Raw genomic sequence first — 13,344 nt, forward strand, 5'->3', positions numbered from 1 at the left:
CGTACCAGGGAATTTAAACTCGTTTCCAACTCGCTTCGGCGCTCTCGAAGAAGCCGACGTGGCTGCTATGTCCACGTGATCCCTCCTAGCACGTCACGCCGACGGTGGCGCCAGCTTTTCCAGTGGTGGAGCTCGAGGCCAATAGCAGTTTGCCTGTTTACAGTGTTCCTTGAGAACAAAGGCTCTAGCATTTTTTTTAGTACACGGTCAGCATCTTGACTATTAAAACAATTTTAGTATTTTCCACCAAAGTTGAGTATCTTTTTTTCTTCGACTGCAGTGTTTCTCAGTCGTTAAGGTTGGCAGACTAGCACATCAACAGCTACTGGAGCCATGTGACCGGAACTCTACCAGATCTTGGTTGCACTCCCAGGTCGAAGGTGAGCGCACCTCCGAGTGCTCTGAGCTGAGGCATGGTGTTGTGAAAAACAGCTGAATGTGAACACAACTGAACGTGTTCAGGGCCCTCGCTTTTGACCAGCTGAATGTAAGCCATGCCATGCCGCCAGAGCATTCGGAGCGCTCTAAAATGACCAGCCTAATGTGCCATTAGGAACTAAATGCATCGCCAGCCAATTGAGAGAAAGAGAAAAAAGGAATGGTGTCTTGGTGATCGATAGTTTGTGGCATTATTTCGAATGCAGAATCTACTCTGCACCTTACAGTGCCAAACTTTTAGCATGCGAATAATAGCCCTGCACACAGTGGGTCTCTACGATTTGTCATCCTGGGCTGCCCAAGACTGTCTGAGAAGCTACGTGCGGCAACACTTATTGGCTGAAAGTAGTGCCTTGGGTTGTCCAGGGCAGTCTGGGATGGTAAATTGAAGATACACAACATTTATGTTTGGAGAAGCCTGCCTTTATTATGGTAAAAATGTAACCCAGGCTAAGTTGAGGCAACATTGTGTGTCTTGCTGCAACTCCAGGTGGATTCTCAGGTGACACTGGGACTGGCAGGGGTTGTCATAGTCCTTGCTTCAGTGGCCTCGTCACTAGGGCTGTTCAGCTACTTTGGGACGCCAACCACTCTTATCATCATCGAAGTCATTCCTTTCCTTGTGCTTGCTGTCGGTGTGGACAACATCTTCATTCTTGTCCAGGGATTTCAGGTACGATTGTGTTGATATTGCAAGTGTAGAGATTGTGTAATTCAGTAAGGCTGCCTTCGAAACAAGGCTTGCCCTTGCTGCCTCTTGACGAGTTACGACGAAGGACATGGCCACATCATGTTTTTGAGCATAGTTTGAGCTTGAGGATAGATTTTATGAGCATCAGTGTGGTTTCGCTTCTCGGGGTGTATAGTGGTCATGCCGCACTAGAGGATAGATTATTAAGAGAAAGAACGCTTGAATAGGGTCACCATATGTATTGAATGATTGTAGGCTATTAGATTGCTAGATTGCTGTTCTAAGTTTTTCTCAGCATTTGTTTTATATCAAAAGGTGGCTTAGCTGCAGATATGTTTGTGACTGAACAGCAAGGTCTGTACACATGACATAAAAGCAAGGTATGTACACATGACGCGCCATTGACTAAGAATGCATGCAAAAGAATATTGAAAAATGACAGTTGTACTTACTCACAGCCACAAAATTTCACCATTTTGGCAACAAGTTTTGTTGTGCATTAGGACGAATTGGCAAAATCCTTTAAGAAATTTGGAGGCTCTTTGCATGGTGAAGAGTTTTCGCAGATCTTTTGCAGCACAGCACACCACACTGCAAGTTGAGGTGCCACAATTAGCCTCTACTTGACAAAAATTTTATGGTAAGCACTAACTGGTAGGAATATCATAAGCCAATACATTAGTCTCTATGGAGATGGGGTTGAGGATTTGGCACAACTGCATTTTAGTGAGCGTGTTTTAAGCGGGTTCATATTAATGTGGTTTTGCTGTATATAGAGCCAATGATAGGGGTGCAAATGCAGATAGGGGTGCAGATGCAGATGTACAGAAAACCCTATGTCCGTCAGCCTTGCATGCTTAACGCGTAGCTTGCAGACATGCTTCTCCAACGCACCCAAGTGCTCCATGTTGTGCAGCGGAAGGTTCCTCGTGAAAATGAAGGCCTTGAAGGTCTGAATTATCTGCCGGGCCTCCAAAGTGGCCTGCCCTACCGCATCATCGCTGCCGTCGTCACTGTCACTATCCGATGCAAGCACATTTGCGACAATCACCTTATCGGTTAGAAGCACTTAGTTTCCAAATCTATAGCCGTGCGCTTTCTTTTCACCGGCAACGTCGTGCATTGCCAATGATCAACGGGCGGATCAGCCATCTTCCGTTTCGGTGGCGAGTCAAACGCGGCCGAGAAACCACGTGGCCAGGAACGATTTCAACGCAACCAACAAAGACGAATGCAAGCGATTAAGGTGTTTGCAGAACTGCACTGAATGAGGAACCAGCGAGCAACATGCGAGCAGCGCAGTTGGCGTGGCTCATTCATGATTAGGAGGGTGGCGCGGCGTAGAGCTGTGGGCGCAGCCCGTTCGTGTTCGGAGGGGTAAAAGGGTGACCGGAGAGAGGCGTGCGGAGAAGGCTGGAAAATGAGCGCACGGCAGCTGTTGGAGCAGTGGGCTATCGTGCAGCAGCTTGAATTTCTCGTTTTCTTTTTTTCTCTTCAAGGATTTTGCATTTCACTACCTTTCAGCTTGGACACCAAGCAGCCAAACTTCATCACTATAACTGATAATGTGGCGTCAGGGCATTGTAGTAAGCTGGTTATCTCACCATGGGAAACATACAAAAGTTGACGATGCAACAGCTTCCGATTGTTATAGCCCATAGATTGTTAAAACTGGCATCGTTATGATTGGGTTCGACTGTATTATTAATATTCTTCAAGATGGACTCCCTGGGCGTCAATACACCACTGCCAACGGTATTCCCGTGCTCTAAAGGCTCCCTGGAAGTCGGCTGCTGTAACCTCTTTCAGTTGTGATAGTCAGTTGGATGGCGGGAACATCATTGAAATGGTGACCTTCCAGGCTTCTCTTGAGCTTTGGGAACAGGAAAAAGTCTGCCGGGCTAACATTGGGGCTGTGCAGTGGCTGCGGCAAGATTGCAACTCCCTATCCCTGCTAGATAGGCGATCACAACGAAGGCGGTGTGGGCTGGAGCGTTGTCGTGCTGGAGCTTTCAGCGATTGGCAATCTGTGGTCGTTGGCAGGCAGTCTCACTACATTTTATTTTATTTTATTTTATTTATTCAGCATTGATTTAGACACAGTGAAGGTCTTGGATGGCAAGGCTAAAGGCAGTATGTCTGCCTGACTAAGGCCCTGTCACCCATACATTGCTCAACAGTGCGGTAGCATACAACATACAGATAGTATACACACATATCAATAGCGTGGATTAGACGTACATAGCATACATTGCAAACATACTTGCACTAAATACAACAATCACTATACAACTTTCCAAGTAGAAACAGTTTAGGATCAACAGAGTAATATGTACACGAAAAAAACTTTTAGATATACAAGCACGAAATGAAACGCACTTAAAATAATTGTACATAAAGCACACAAAAAACCAATTAGCACAATGTCAATCAGAAAGGGAAAGCAAATATTTTTTCATGGCACTTTTAAAGTAGCTTAATGATCTGAAGTTTTGCGCGATAGTGATCGTGTTAGGATGTGCATTTATGAAGGATGGGACTAAGTATGCTAGTTGTTTTTTACCGTAGTTCGTCCTGCAAGATGGAACTCTAATATGGTCATGCCTGAAATTGTATTGGGTGTAACTTGAGAGGTGGTTTTGATAAAAAATGAGTGAATTTTTCACGAGTTCGCCTCGTATGTATATAGCGAGCTTAAGTTCGTACAGTTGATTAATTTTTAAATGTGCATCCTTTATGAAAAAAGGTGCCGTGTGATCGCGGGGTCCAAGGTTCTCAACACAGCGAACTGCTTGTTTTTGGAGACATATCAATCGATCCAAGTTTGATTGGAATGTAGTCCCCCATACCAACAGGCAATAACTAAGATGAGACTGAATGAAAGCATAATACAGACGGCGTTTCAACCAAGTAGGAACAAGGTATCTAATTTTAAACAATATGCCTATTGACCTACAAATGCTAGAATGAATCTTCGTTACATGAGGTGTAAAACTCAGGTTCTCATCAAAAAGCACACCTGAAAATTTAAAAGCTGAAGTCCGCTCGATTACACAACTATTGAACTTTACACAAAAAGCACAGTCATCAGGCCTATTTCTAGGCTTAAAAACCACATATTTTGTTTTATTGACGTTTAACTGCAGGTGGTTTGCTGATAACCAAACTAAAAGTTGATCTAACCAATTATTAGCTGTAATTTCTTGCACTCGTAGACTGTCACCTGTGAAAAACAAACTTGTGTCGTCAGCATACAAGACTATGTCTGGAGTAAGTGGTATGTTTACAATATCGTTTACGTATAGAATAAAGAACAGGGGACCCAAGATTGACCCTTGAGGGACACCGAGTGCAATTTCTTTCTTGTGTGAACAAAACCCATTATAACACGTGTATTGCTGTCTGGTAGTGAAGTAATCTTGAATCAGTTTCAGGGCCACTCCGCGAACTCCGTAGTATGACAGTTTATTAAATAGGATGGTGTGTTCAATGGAGTCGAAAGCTTTTCTAATATCCAGGAAAAGACCAACCGTATATAGTTTGTTCTCGATGTTACTGAGGAGTTTTTCTTTGATCTTAACAAGTGCCATTTCAGTAGATCTGTGTTCACGGAAGCCAAACTGTTGGTCCACAAGGGCGTGGTTTTTATCTAGAAATTTAGTTAGTCTGCACTTTACGAGTCGTTCCAACACTTTTGAGAAAAGAGGCAGTATGGATATCGGTCTATAATTGTTTAAATCAGCGACAGAGCCTCCCTTATGCAATACAATCACTTTGGCAATTTTCATAGAATCGGGGAAAATGCCATTCACGAAAGCACTGTTACAGATATGGCATAATGGAGCCGAGACAACATCAGCAACAAATATGATTGGTCCCCCTTTTATCTCATCAGTCCCTGCTGCAGTATCTTTTTTTAAAGCCTTAAGAACGGAATACACTTCCATTTCAGTGCAGGGTGATAGGAAGATAGAATTGGAAGTCTCGTGGTTTAGAAATCTTTCAGGTGGCAGTAATGAACCACTAGAGTAGGATGACCCACCACCAAGTAAAAAATGATCGTTGAATTTATTGGCCAAGGAAGTTTCACTGTATTCAGTGTCACCAAACGTTAGAGTATTCGGGTTTGTGTTATACTGGGTTCCTTTTAACCTGCGAACTGCATTCCATAACTTCTTTGGATTGTTTGATACCGTAGAAAAGATATGTTCGTAATACCTGTTTCTAGCTTTTTTGAGGTCCGAAGTCAACTTGTTTCTTATTTTCTTGTATTCATTTAGTATCTCAAGATCCCTGTACCGAATAAATGTATCAAATAATTTGTCACGTTTCTGCATTCTTTTATACATATCTCGAGTTACCCACGGCTTCCTAGCTTTCTTGTAGGTCTTTATTTGTTGTAGTGGGAAAGCAGCATCATAACACGATTTTATTATCTGAATAAACGTATCATGCGAAATATTCGGATCATTTTCGCCATAGACTGTAGACCAGTCTGTATTCTCTATCATGGAGCGAAAGGAACTCATATTCTCATCGCTAAAGTGGCGACAGAAAGAAAGTTGACTTCGAAAAAGCCTTTTGTTTTCATGTCGTGGCAAAAAACAAAATACTGGCAAATGATCACTTAAATCAGAGGTGAGAATTCCCGAAAAAACATCATTTGGATCGTGGTTCGTTATACATATATCAATTAATGATTCAGAATCTGGCGTTATTCTGGTTGGCGAACAAATTGTGTTAGTGCAATTATAAGAATGTAGTACGTCAATGAATTGTTGAGTTTGAGCAGTAGGTAATAATAAGTTAATGTTCATATCGCCAACCAAAACAACCGGGAGACTCAGATCAGAAGCATATTCCAATATTTTGGTAACGAATTCAATGAAATCATCAAGATCACCTGAAGGAGGACGGTACACTGATGCAATAAAATATTTACAACATTTTACAGCAATACACTCATAGGAATCAGTAACGCACGAGAATTCGCACAGCAGCTCGTAGGACAGATCGTTTTTCAAATAAAGTGAAGTACCTCCACCACGGCGGTGTTTACGATAAACACCTTCACATTTATAACCATCAAATTGAATAATATCATCTGCGCTTGTGAACCACGTCTCGGTAAAAGCTAGGACTTCGAATTTATGTTCTAAAGATTCCAAATAGGTTTCCGTTTCCATATATTTATTTTTCAGGCTCCTGGCATTCAAATGAAAGATAGATAGCTTGTTATCTTTTAGAAAAAAATGAAGCATTTACGGCAGAGGTAAATAAAGAACTGTCATAGTAAGCTGATGCGCATGTACCCGCCATGAGAAAAAGTAATCTGTAACGCCCAGAAGGCACGAGAAAGTCAGCGTATCGGAGATAAATCAGCTTCGCATGCAATACGGATTGCGCGCTCGCCCTGAGCCCTGCGCACGAACAGTTTGCCGTCCCTATGCCAAGCGAATTGGTAATGCTTCTCCTGACATCGTAGCTTCATTTCCCACAGAAGCTTCTTGTTTTCTGGCGTCAGATTATCAAGGAAGTAAACATTCGATTTCCTTGCTTTCAAATCATTCTTTTTTGTCATCCATTCGTCCCGCGTGACACGTGATACAAAACGGACGAGTACTACCGGTTCGTCCGTTGATTACGGACGAACCCTGTATGTGAAGCAAAGCCCTGCACAGGGTTGATTCTCTTAGTTGGATCTTTAAGGAACACAAAAGAGAAAAGAATTTGACCCATATTACTAAATTATCTTTCTACAATACCAAAAGAAGTCTCTCTCTTTGAGAAGAGGCTTGGCAAGCATGCAGAAATGATACGAGGGGCGACACCAACTTACAATGAATTTTGACAGCATCTGCTCTCGAGCCCAGTCAATTTTTCATCGATAAAGATGGACTGCATTCTATTCTAAATGAGTAAAAGATGAAACTTGGCAAGTTTCAGGAAGTTTTACTAAGCTGCACTGGCCTGTAACGTGATGTCACATTGTCCTACCGGTGGCAAATTTCAGTGCGAAATTCATAAAATGGAACTTCGACTTTAATTTTCTCTTATAATAATCGACTTATTACTGTAAAACTGACAAATAGTTTTGGAAGAATACAGTCAGCGTTTGATTTTTCGAACTTCCTAGAGACCGTGAAAATGTCTAAAAAATTGAGCAGGCTGGAAAAAATGAATCCCTGCCTTTTACTGCCCCCAAGGGCTTAATTCACCACAAGCACACCTGAAATATCTCTAAGGGCCTGCCAGTACACTTATCAGGCGTATCAGTGCTTGGGCTGTGACAAGAGATGGGTGCATGCATGCATAATTAAGGAACACATAGTGTCCCGTGACAGTGGCCCCTTTCCACTCTTGGTATGCTTCACCACAATATGCTACCTATGCTTGACCATGCAACACCGCTGCGTTGCAGCAAAACTGACATTTGGGAATCGACATTATGCAATGTAGTGCTTCCTGCGCTTTGAAGTCATCGGTGAAGACGACAAAGGTGGAATCAGCGTTACTGCTGACAGCAGCAAATTCTTGCGATGAAAAACATGGTACCGAACAGGAGGAAGCTTGTTAGTGAACGTCGAAGCAGCCAGGCCACGGTGGCTATGGCTGCCAGCGTATCGGCATGCGATAGCTCTGGTTTGTGGCTGCGAGTTCATCAAAATAGCAATGGTGGTAGCTTCAACTAATGCCATCTTGAACCTGCATTTGCAGCAAAAAGTGCATAAAATCGGATGGCGAAGGGTTTCAGCATCCTAAATTTCAAACATCCTGATACATTGGCTCCATGGGGTATGTGGTGGTGCTGTGAAGGCGTTGGAATTATTGGACATGCCTCAAGAATCGGGCATGCAAAAAATCAGTCGTTGACTGTATTGTGTCAATATAAACTGATTTGTTTCTCTTTAGTGTCCCTTTAATGGCTCTGCCATTGCGACAAGCCGTTTTATGCGAGTCTTGTTTTGTGCAGAGAGATGATGGCTCAGAAGAGGAGCCTATTGAAGACAAGGTAGCACGTGTGGTCGGAAACCTTGGGCCATCTTTGCTCCTGGCTAGTTTCTCAGAGGCTACCTGCTTTTTCCTAGGTAAGAACTTGCAACACTTGCTCGTCATAATTTTTGTATTTCTTTTTTCTTTTCCCGTTTGTTATCACAGTAAAAAAAAGCAGCATCACTTATCTCACGTGTGGGCTTGCCGAGCACTGGATAGCATGGATTCTGGGCATTTGTGGGTCCTTAATATGGCTTTTAGCTTCGTCGCTAGCCGTTCGTTACATTGTAATTGAGTCTCATCGTAAAAAATTAGTCTTATATTGTAACTTGCAAAAAATGAGGGGGAATATATTGCTGGGACACAGCAGGCAATATGGAAAACCACCCACTTCAGGCACATTGTCATTGCCCTCATTCATCTGCAGCATGACATCTCTGGCATTACTACTAATATAAATGTCACATGTCAATATGCTGTCAAAAATCATTACAGGGAAAGCTTCATTTACCGGTGAAATTGGCAGAAACTGAAAAGTCAGATTTCATGGCATATGTGAATGTTGGTTCTATGCCGTTCTCTCTTCACACTCAAAACAAATCCATAGCGTTGTGCGGCAACGAGTTACTATAGCAGATGAGGTTTCACATGCTAAATATTAACTTGTGCTGTGAACAAGGCTGTAGTTGTGTGCTGACAAGTAAATATGTGGTATTCTTTTTGTACTGTTGCATACAAAGCATTTTTCTGTTCATTGCAGGGGGCCTGAGCACCATGCCAGCTGTGAGGATGTTTGCCCTCTATGCTGGTGTCGCGCTTCTCCTTGACTTTGTTCTTCAGATGACCTGCTTCATTGCTCTGCTCACACTCGACGCAAAGAGACAGAGGGTAAGATTTCATCTACTTTATTGCAATCTAAAAATTGCTGAAGCAATCTCGAATGTGACTTGGCTTGGCTGTGGCAAGTTGACATGTGACAGCAGTGCATGCAGACCTCTTGATATATCTGTGTGCATCCACCTGCAACAAGTGAGCATACCCACAGGCTGCATTAACTTGGGGTATGTATTGCTGCCTATGCCTTTTGTACTGCTATGGTTTACAGATGCATGGATGACACTTACCGCTGAAATATTCTACATGCAGTTGCGCAACCATAGAGGGCACTGGGACACCCTCAGCTGCACTGAACAGTATTATAATCTTCGTTGTAAACTTTTGCTCTAAGCATTAATCTTGCTGTCGTTCATTCACTTTAACCAGCAAGTAGCATTGTAATTGAGCTAATTATTCCTGTAAGGTCATTTGCGCATTGCTCAGTGGAAACATTCATCTACGTATTAACACTTAGCACAGGATTTCACATACCAGTGGCAGCAAGCCATTGAATGCAAGCGTTATGGGGGTGTATCTGTATGATATTGCTTTTTGCTGCTTTAGCATAACTGTTGCTACACTTGTAATCATTCCATTTGGCACACAAAGCTGTATCATTGTAATTGTGAACACTTTTTTCAAATCCGTTCTAGAGTCTGTCATTTATGCAAATGAAAATAAAAATGGCCACATACACAGAGAAAAATCCTGTGGAAAAAAGCGACCGAAGGGAACCGAGTTGTTGTTAACATACCAGATGTCTGCAGTACAATTATGCGACTAAATAGCATTGCTAACCAAGTTTATAGTTGCTTTAACTTTTTCTAGATGAAGCCTAATTTTCCAGGTTGCCTTCAGGTCTGGTATGTAACTTTGTGCTAAATCTTGTTTGGTAGGTTTACCTTGATTGGATTGCTAACTTAACATGTGCCGTGAAGTTTTTTGGGTCCTTTCACACTACTAACAGCCATTTAATTGATGCCAGTAGCAAATTATTCTTGACTCATTGCAATGTGGAATGCACATGTACACATTCTTGTGTGTGGGCACATGCAGGCATGTGGTCTTGCACAAAACAGTATTTTGCTAGTTAATTTCTACAATGGAACATCTTGAATTTGTCTGAAACATAAAGAACAGACACAGTGGGGCTACGTCTTCTTTCGATATGGCAGAGTAAGACAGGCACAGCTGTGGGGATGCTCGACTCTTTCGCATCCCCTGATGTTGTTTTCCCCACATGGCTCTGTCTCCTGGAATCCAGTTTCCCCTCATGCATATGCATGCATGCTTGGAGAAAGTCAGTGTTGTAGTTATGCAGTATGAGAAATGGAGTGAGTGTTCTAATGCTTGGGTCACCTGACAGTATGGATACTCATACGTAAGAGGGACCTGCTTCCTCCTATTCGTCAGTGGGACTTCATCAGCTGCGGACTCGCCGTGCTGTAACCAAGGTCACTCTAGACCCCACACAACAAAGCACTTCACTGTCTGCTCTTTGAGTTCTATCATTCCACTTTGACATTCGTTATCATGTAGACGCACATAGGTCTGTGATAGTTTTTGCTGTGAGAAGTGGGGTGTTGGCACACCATTTTTCTCACGCTGCGACTTTCTTCTTTTCCCAGATGCAACGCATGGATGTATGCTGCTGTATTTCTGGATCAAAAACAGTCCTTATCGAGGATGAGTCATCGCAAGGATTTTTGTACCGACTTTTTGAAAACCACTATGCCCCTGCCTTGATGAAGGAACCAATTCGTCTCACCGTGGTTAGTGTTGGCCAGGCTGCTTTATCACATATATAGCATTTTGTGTTTGTGTGTGTAGTTGATTACACAATTGTTAATGTGGAAATGTCTTGCAGGAATTCTAAAAACATGTCAAAATTTCTTAATTTTCTATTTTTGTTAGCTGTCTCAGAATATTGACCTTTTTCCTTAAAATTTAGAGATCCATTGAACTTTAAAAGGTCATTGCACATTATCCATCACAGTAGGCTAATGGTATGACATCCTTCTGTAAAGGACAAGGCTATGGGTTTGGTTCAGTCATGACAGCCATGTTCCAGTGGGTTTGGAATGCAAAAACGCCTGTGTACAGAGCTCTGAGGGAGCACTATAGAATCCCAGGCAATTCAAATTTACCTAGAACCTTTTATTATTACTGCAGCCCCTGTAGCCCCTGTGAGTCTTAGGGATGCTAAACCTCGGTCAGTCATTCAGTAAGTTCATGTGGAAAAAAACTTGCCGTACAGCGACGTAATGGTCTAACGGTAGTACTTACTTTATTAAATGGCTTCATGTGTACTTTGATAGATTGGCAGTTCTCACATTTACTTGGCTAGATTAGCTTCACATGAGCCAGTGGCAAAAGGCAAAGAAATGTAAATTCTTACGTTCATTACAGATTCATTACAACATACAGCCCCAGGATAAATTTTTCAACTGCGAAGCTACACCTGAAGAACCTGTATGGGTCTCACTTTAGCTTTGTGCTGCTTTCAGATAGATGCCCGTTTTCAATCTTGCGTATCTCTTTTTGCAAAAAATTTTACTTAAATTTATATGAGAATGCTGAATGCTGAGCAAGATATCCATATCTTTACTTACACAATCAGTGCAAAAGTAGAAAATTGCCATAGTGTTGGTAGGAAAAGGTAATTTCTGGCTTTCATGTTTTTATTCGTGTTCTGATAGAACCAACGATTGTTAGATTTTATTTTTGTTTAATAAGTGTTTTTCTTGTGCTGGTGGCCTGGCATAACGGGATACCTTTCGAGACTGTAACAGACTTCAAAACATAGGTGCAGTTACTCTTTCAATTGTTTAATGTTTCTTTTTTTTGTTTCTCTCTTTTCACTGTACTTTGCAGATGTTCGTGTTTGTTGGATGGATGTGCTTGTCATTTGCATTTCTGGGAAACACTAAGATAGGCTTGGACCAAGAGATATCCATGCCTCTTGTGAGTTGCATCTTGTTGGTGGAGTCATAATTCAAATAGGCTCTTTCTTTTTCAGCTTTAGTCCAATGGCATTACAGTAGAGAAGTGTACATATTTGGATTTGTGATTCTGAAATTCAGCTTTCCAATAATGAAGCATGGGGCACATGGTGTTTGTAGAACTACTACGGTGCTTGGTGCTGGCCCTGCATGTATAGGTGAACAGTAACATATACGGGGCTCCTCACATACGTGACATAATTGTAATTATGACAGCTGCAGGTGTGTCAGCTACAGCAAAGAGCTGTCTTTGCAAGGGAAATGCTGACGATGACTGCTACATTGCATCACGTTGTAGTGACAGTGAAGAACACAGTATAGCAAAACTGTGAATCGCAAAACTTTTTTATTGGGCAACCCTGTGCCCGCAAAAGCAAGTCACACTCGAAGCACAGTGCTAACGGAAAGCACAGTCAGTGATGGTCGAAATCTGATCTGTGGGCCAAGCATGTCGAATTTTATACGCGATTCGTAGAAGGCTCCAGCGTAATCACTGGTGCCAGCGCATCTTCCAGAAAATTCTGCCCAGTTCGTGATGCGAATACAGTCAGATTAAACGATGTTCGGTGGCAACAGACACAGCAGATGGTATCAACGATAATCTTCGAGTAAGTTCCAAATCATGCAGGTGTGTCTTGCGCTGAGCGATAACCTGAAGTTGTTGGCGGGCGTGATGCAGTCCCTGTAAAAAGGATAAATAAGTACACGTCTCATTTGAAAGCTGCATTGCAAACTGCTGTTGTGTCATGCGCCAGCTGTGAGTGTACGAGGCTGTGTAAGCGAATTGCCTGCTGCTTCCTTAAAAATGCATGCGAGGACACTAGTACCATCCTTTTGAGTCCGCACTGAGCACACGACAAACCCCTGCACAAGCTGCGAAGCATTTAAGTTGTGCGATAGCTCAATGTTTAGTGCATCTGGCTGCAAGTTTTATCCTCGGTGGTGGCTGCGAGTTTCTTTTGTTTATGTGTTAAGGCAGTAGTTGAGAAGATGGCGCGTAAAAAAAAAAAACCCGTACCTCCTCCATGGATAGCAACAATGCAACACCTCCGTGTGTTATTAGGTATACCATGACAAGAGCCAGTGCACTTGAAGGTTCGTCCACTTCTCGAAAAATGCCTTGAAAGTCCTTGAAAACCTCAGAATCTTTTATGCAATAGCTACTATGAACCATTTTACTAGTAAAATAACGAGTTGCTAGTCAAGCAGTCATGTTGTCCGCGCCTTGACTCGCATGTATGCATTTTTTTCCCACGGTCTTTTTGTCTTGACTGTACTATGGCTGCGTTCTGATAAGAGCAGGATGCCATTATGACCTACTACTCATAGCACTTTTGTGTCTGT

The 13,344-nt window shown here is 42.4% G+C and overlaps 1 protein-coding gene across 1 annotated transcript in view; it reads left to right on the forward strand.

The window, feature by feature from the left end:
* LOC126537470 (NPC intracellular cholesterol transporter 1-like) overlaps window positions 1–13,344 on the forward strand; it is a 75,963-nt gene that overhangs the window by 37,651 nt on the left and 24,968 nt on the right. The window contains exons 12-16 of the mRNA XM_050184479.3: window positions 929–1,111; window positions 8,103–8,217; window positions 8,883–9,010; window positions 10,627–10,770; window positions 11,873–11,962. Of these exons, the coding sequence (XP_050040436.1) occupies window positions 929–1,111; window positions 8,103–8,217; window positions 8,883–9,010; window positions 10,627–10,770; window positions 11,873–11,962 (660 nt within the window). The remainder of the gene's footprint in view (window positions 1–928; window positions 1,112–8,102; window positions 8,218–8,882; window positions 9,011–10,626; window positions 10,771–11,872; window positions 11,963–13,344) is intronic.

The sequence above is a fragment of the Dermacentor andersoni genome, chromosome 4 (assembly GCF_023375885.2).
Source record: "Dermacentor andersoni chromosome 4, qqDerAnde1_hic_scaffold, whole genome shotgun sequence".
In the NCBI taxonomy this organism is placed as follows: Eukaryota; Metazoa; Arthropoda; class Arachnida; order Ixodida; family Ixodidae; genus Dermacentor; species Dermacentor andersoni.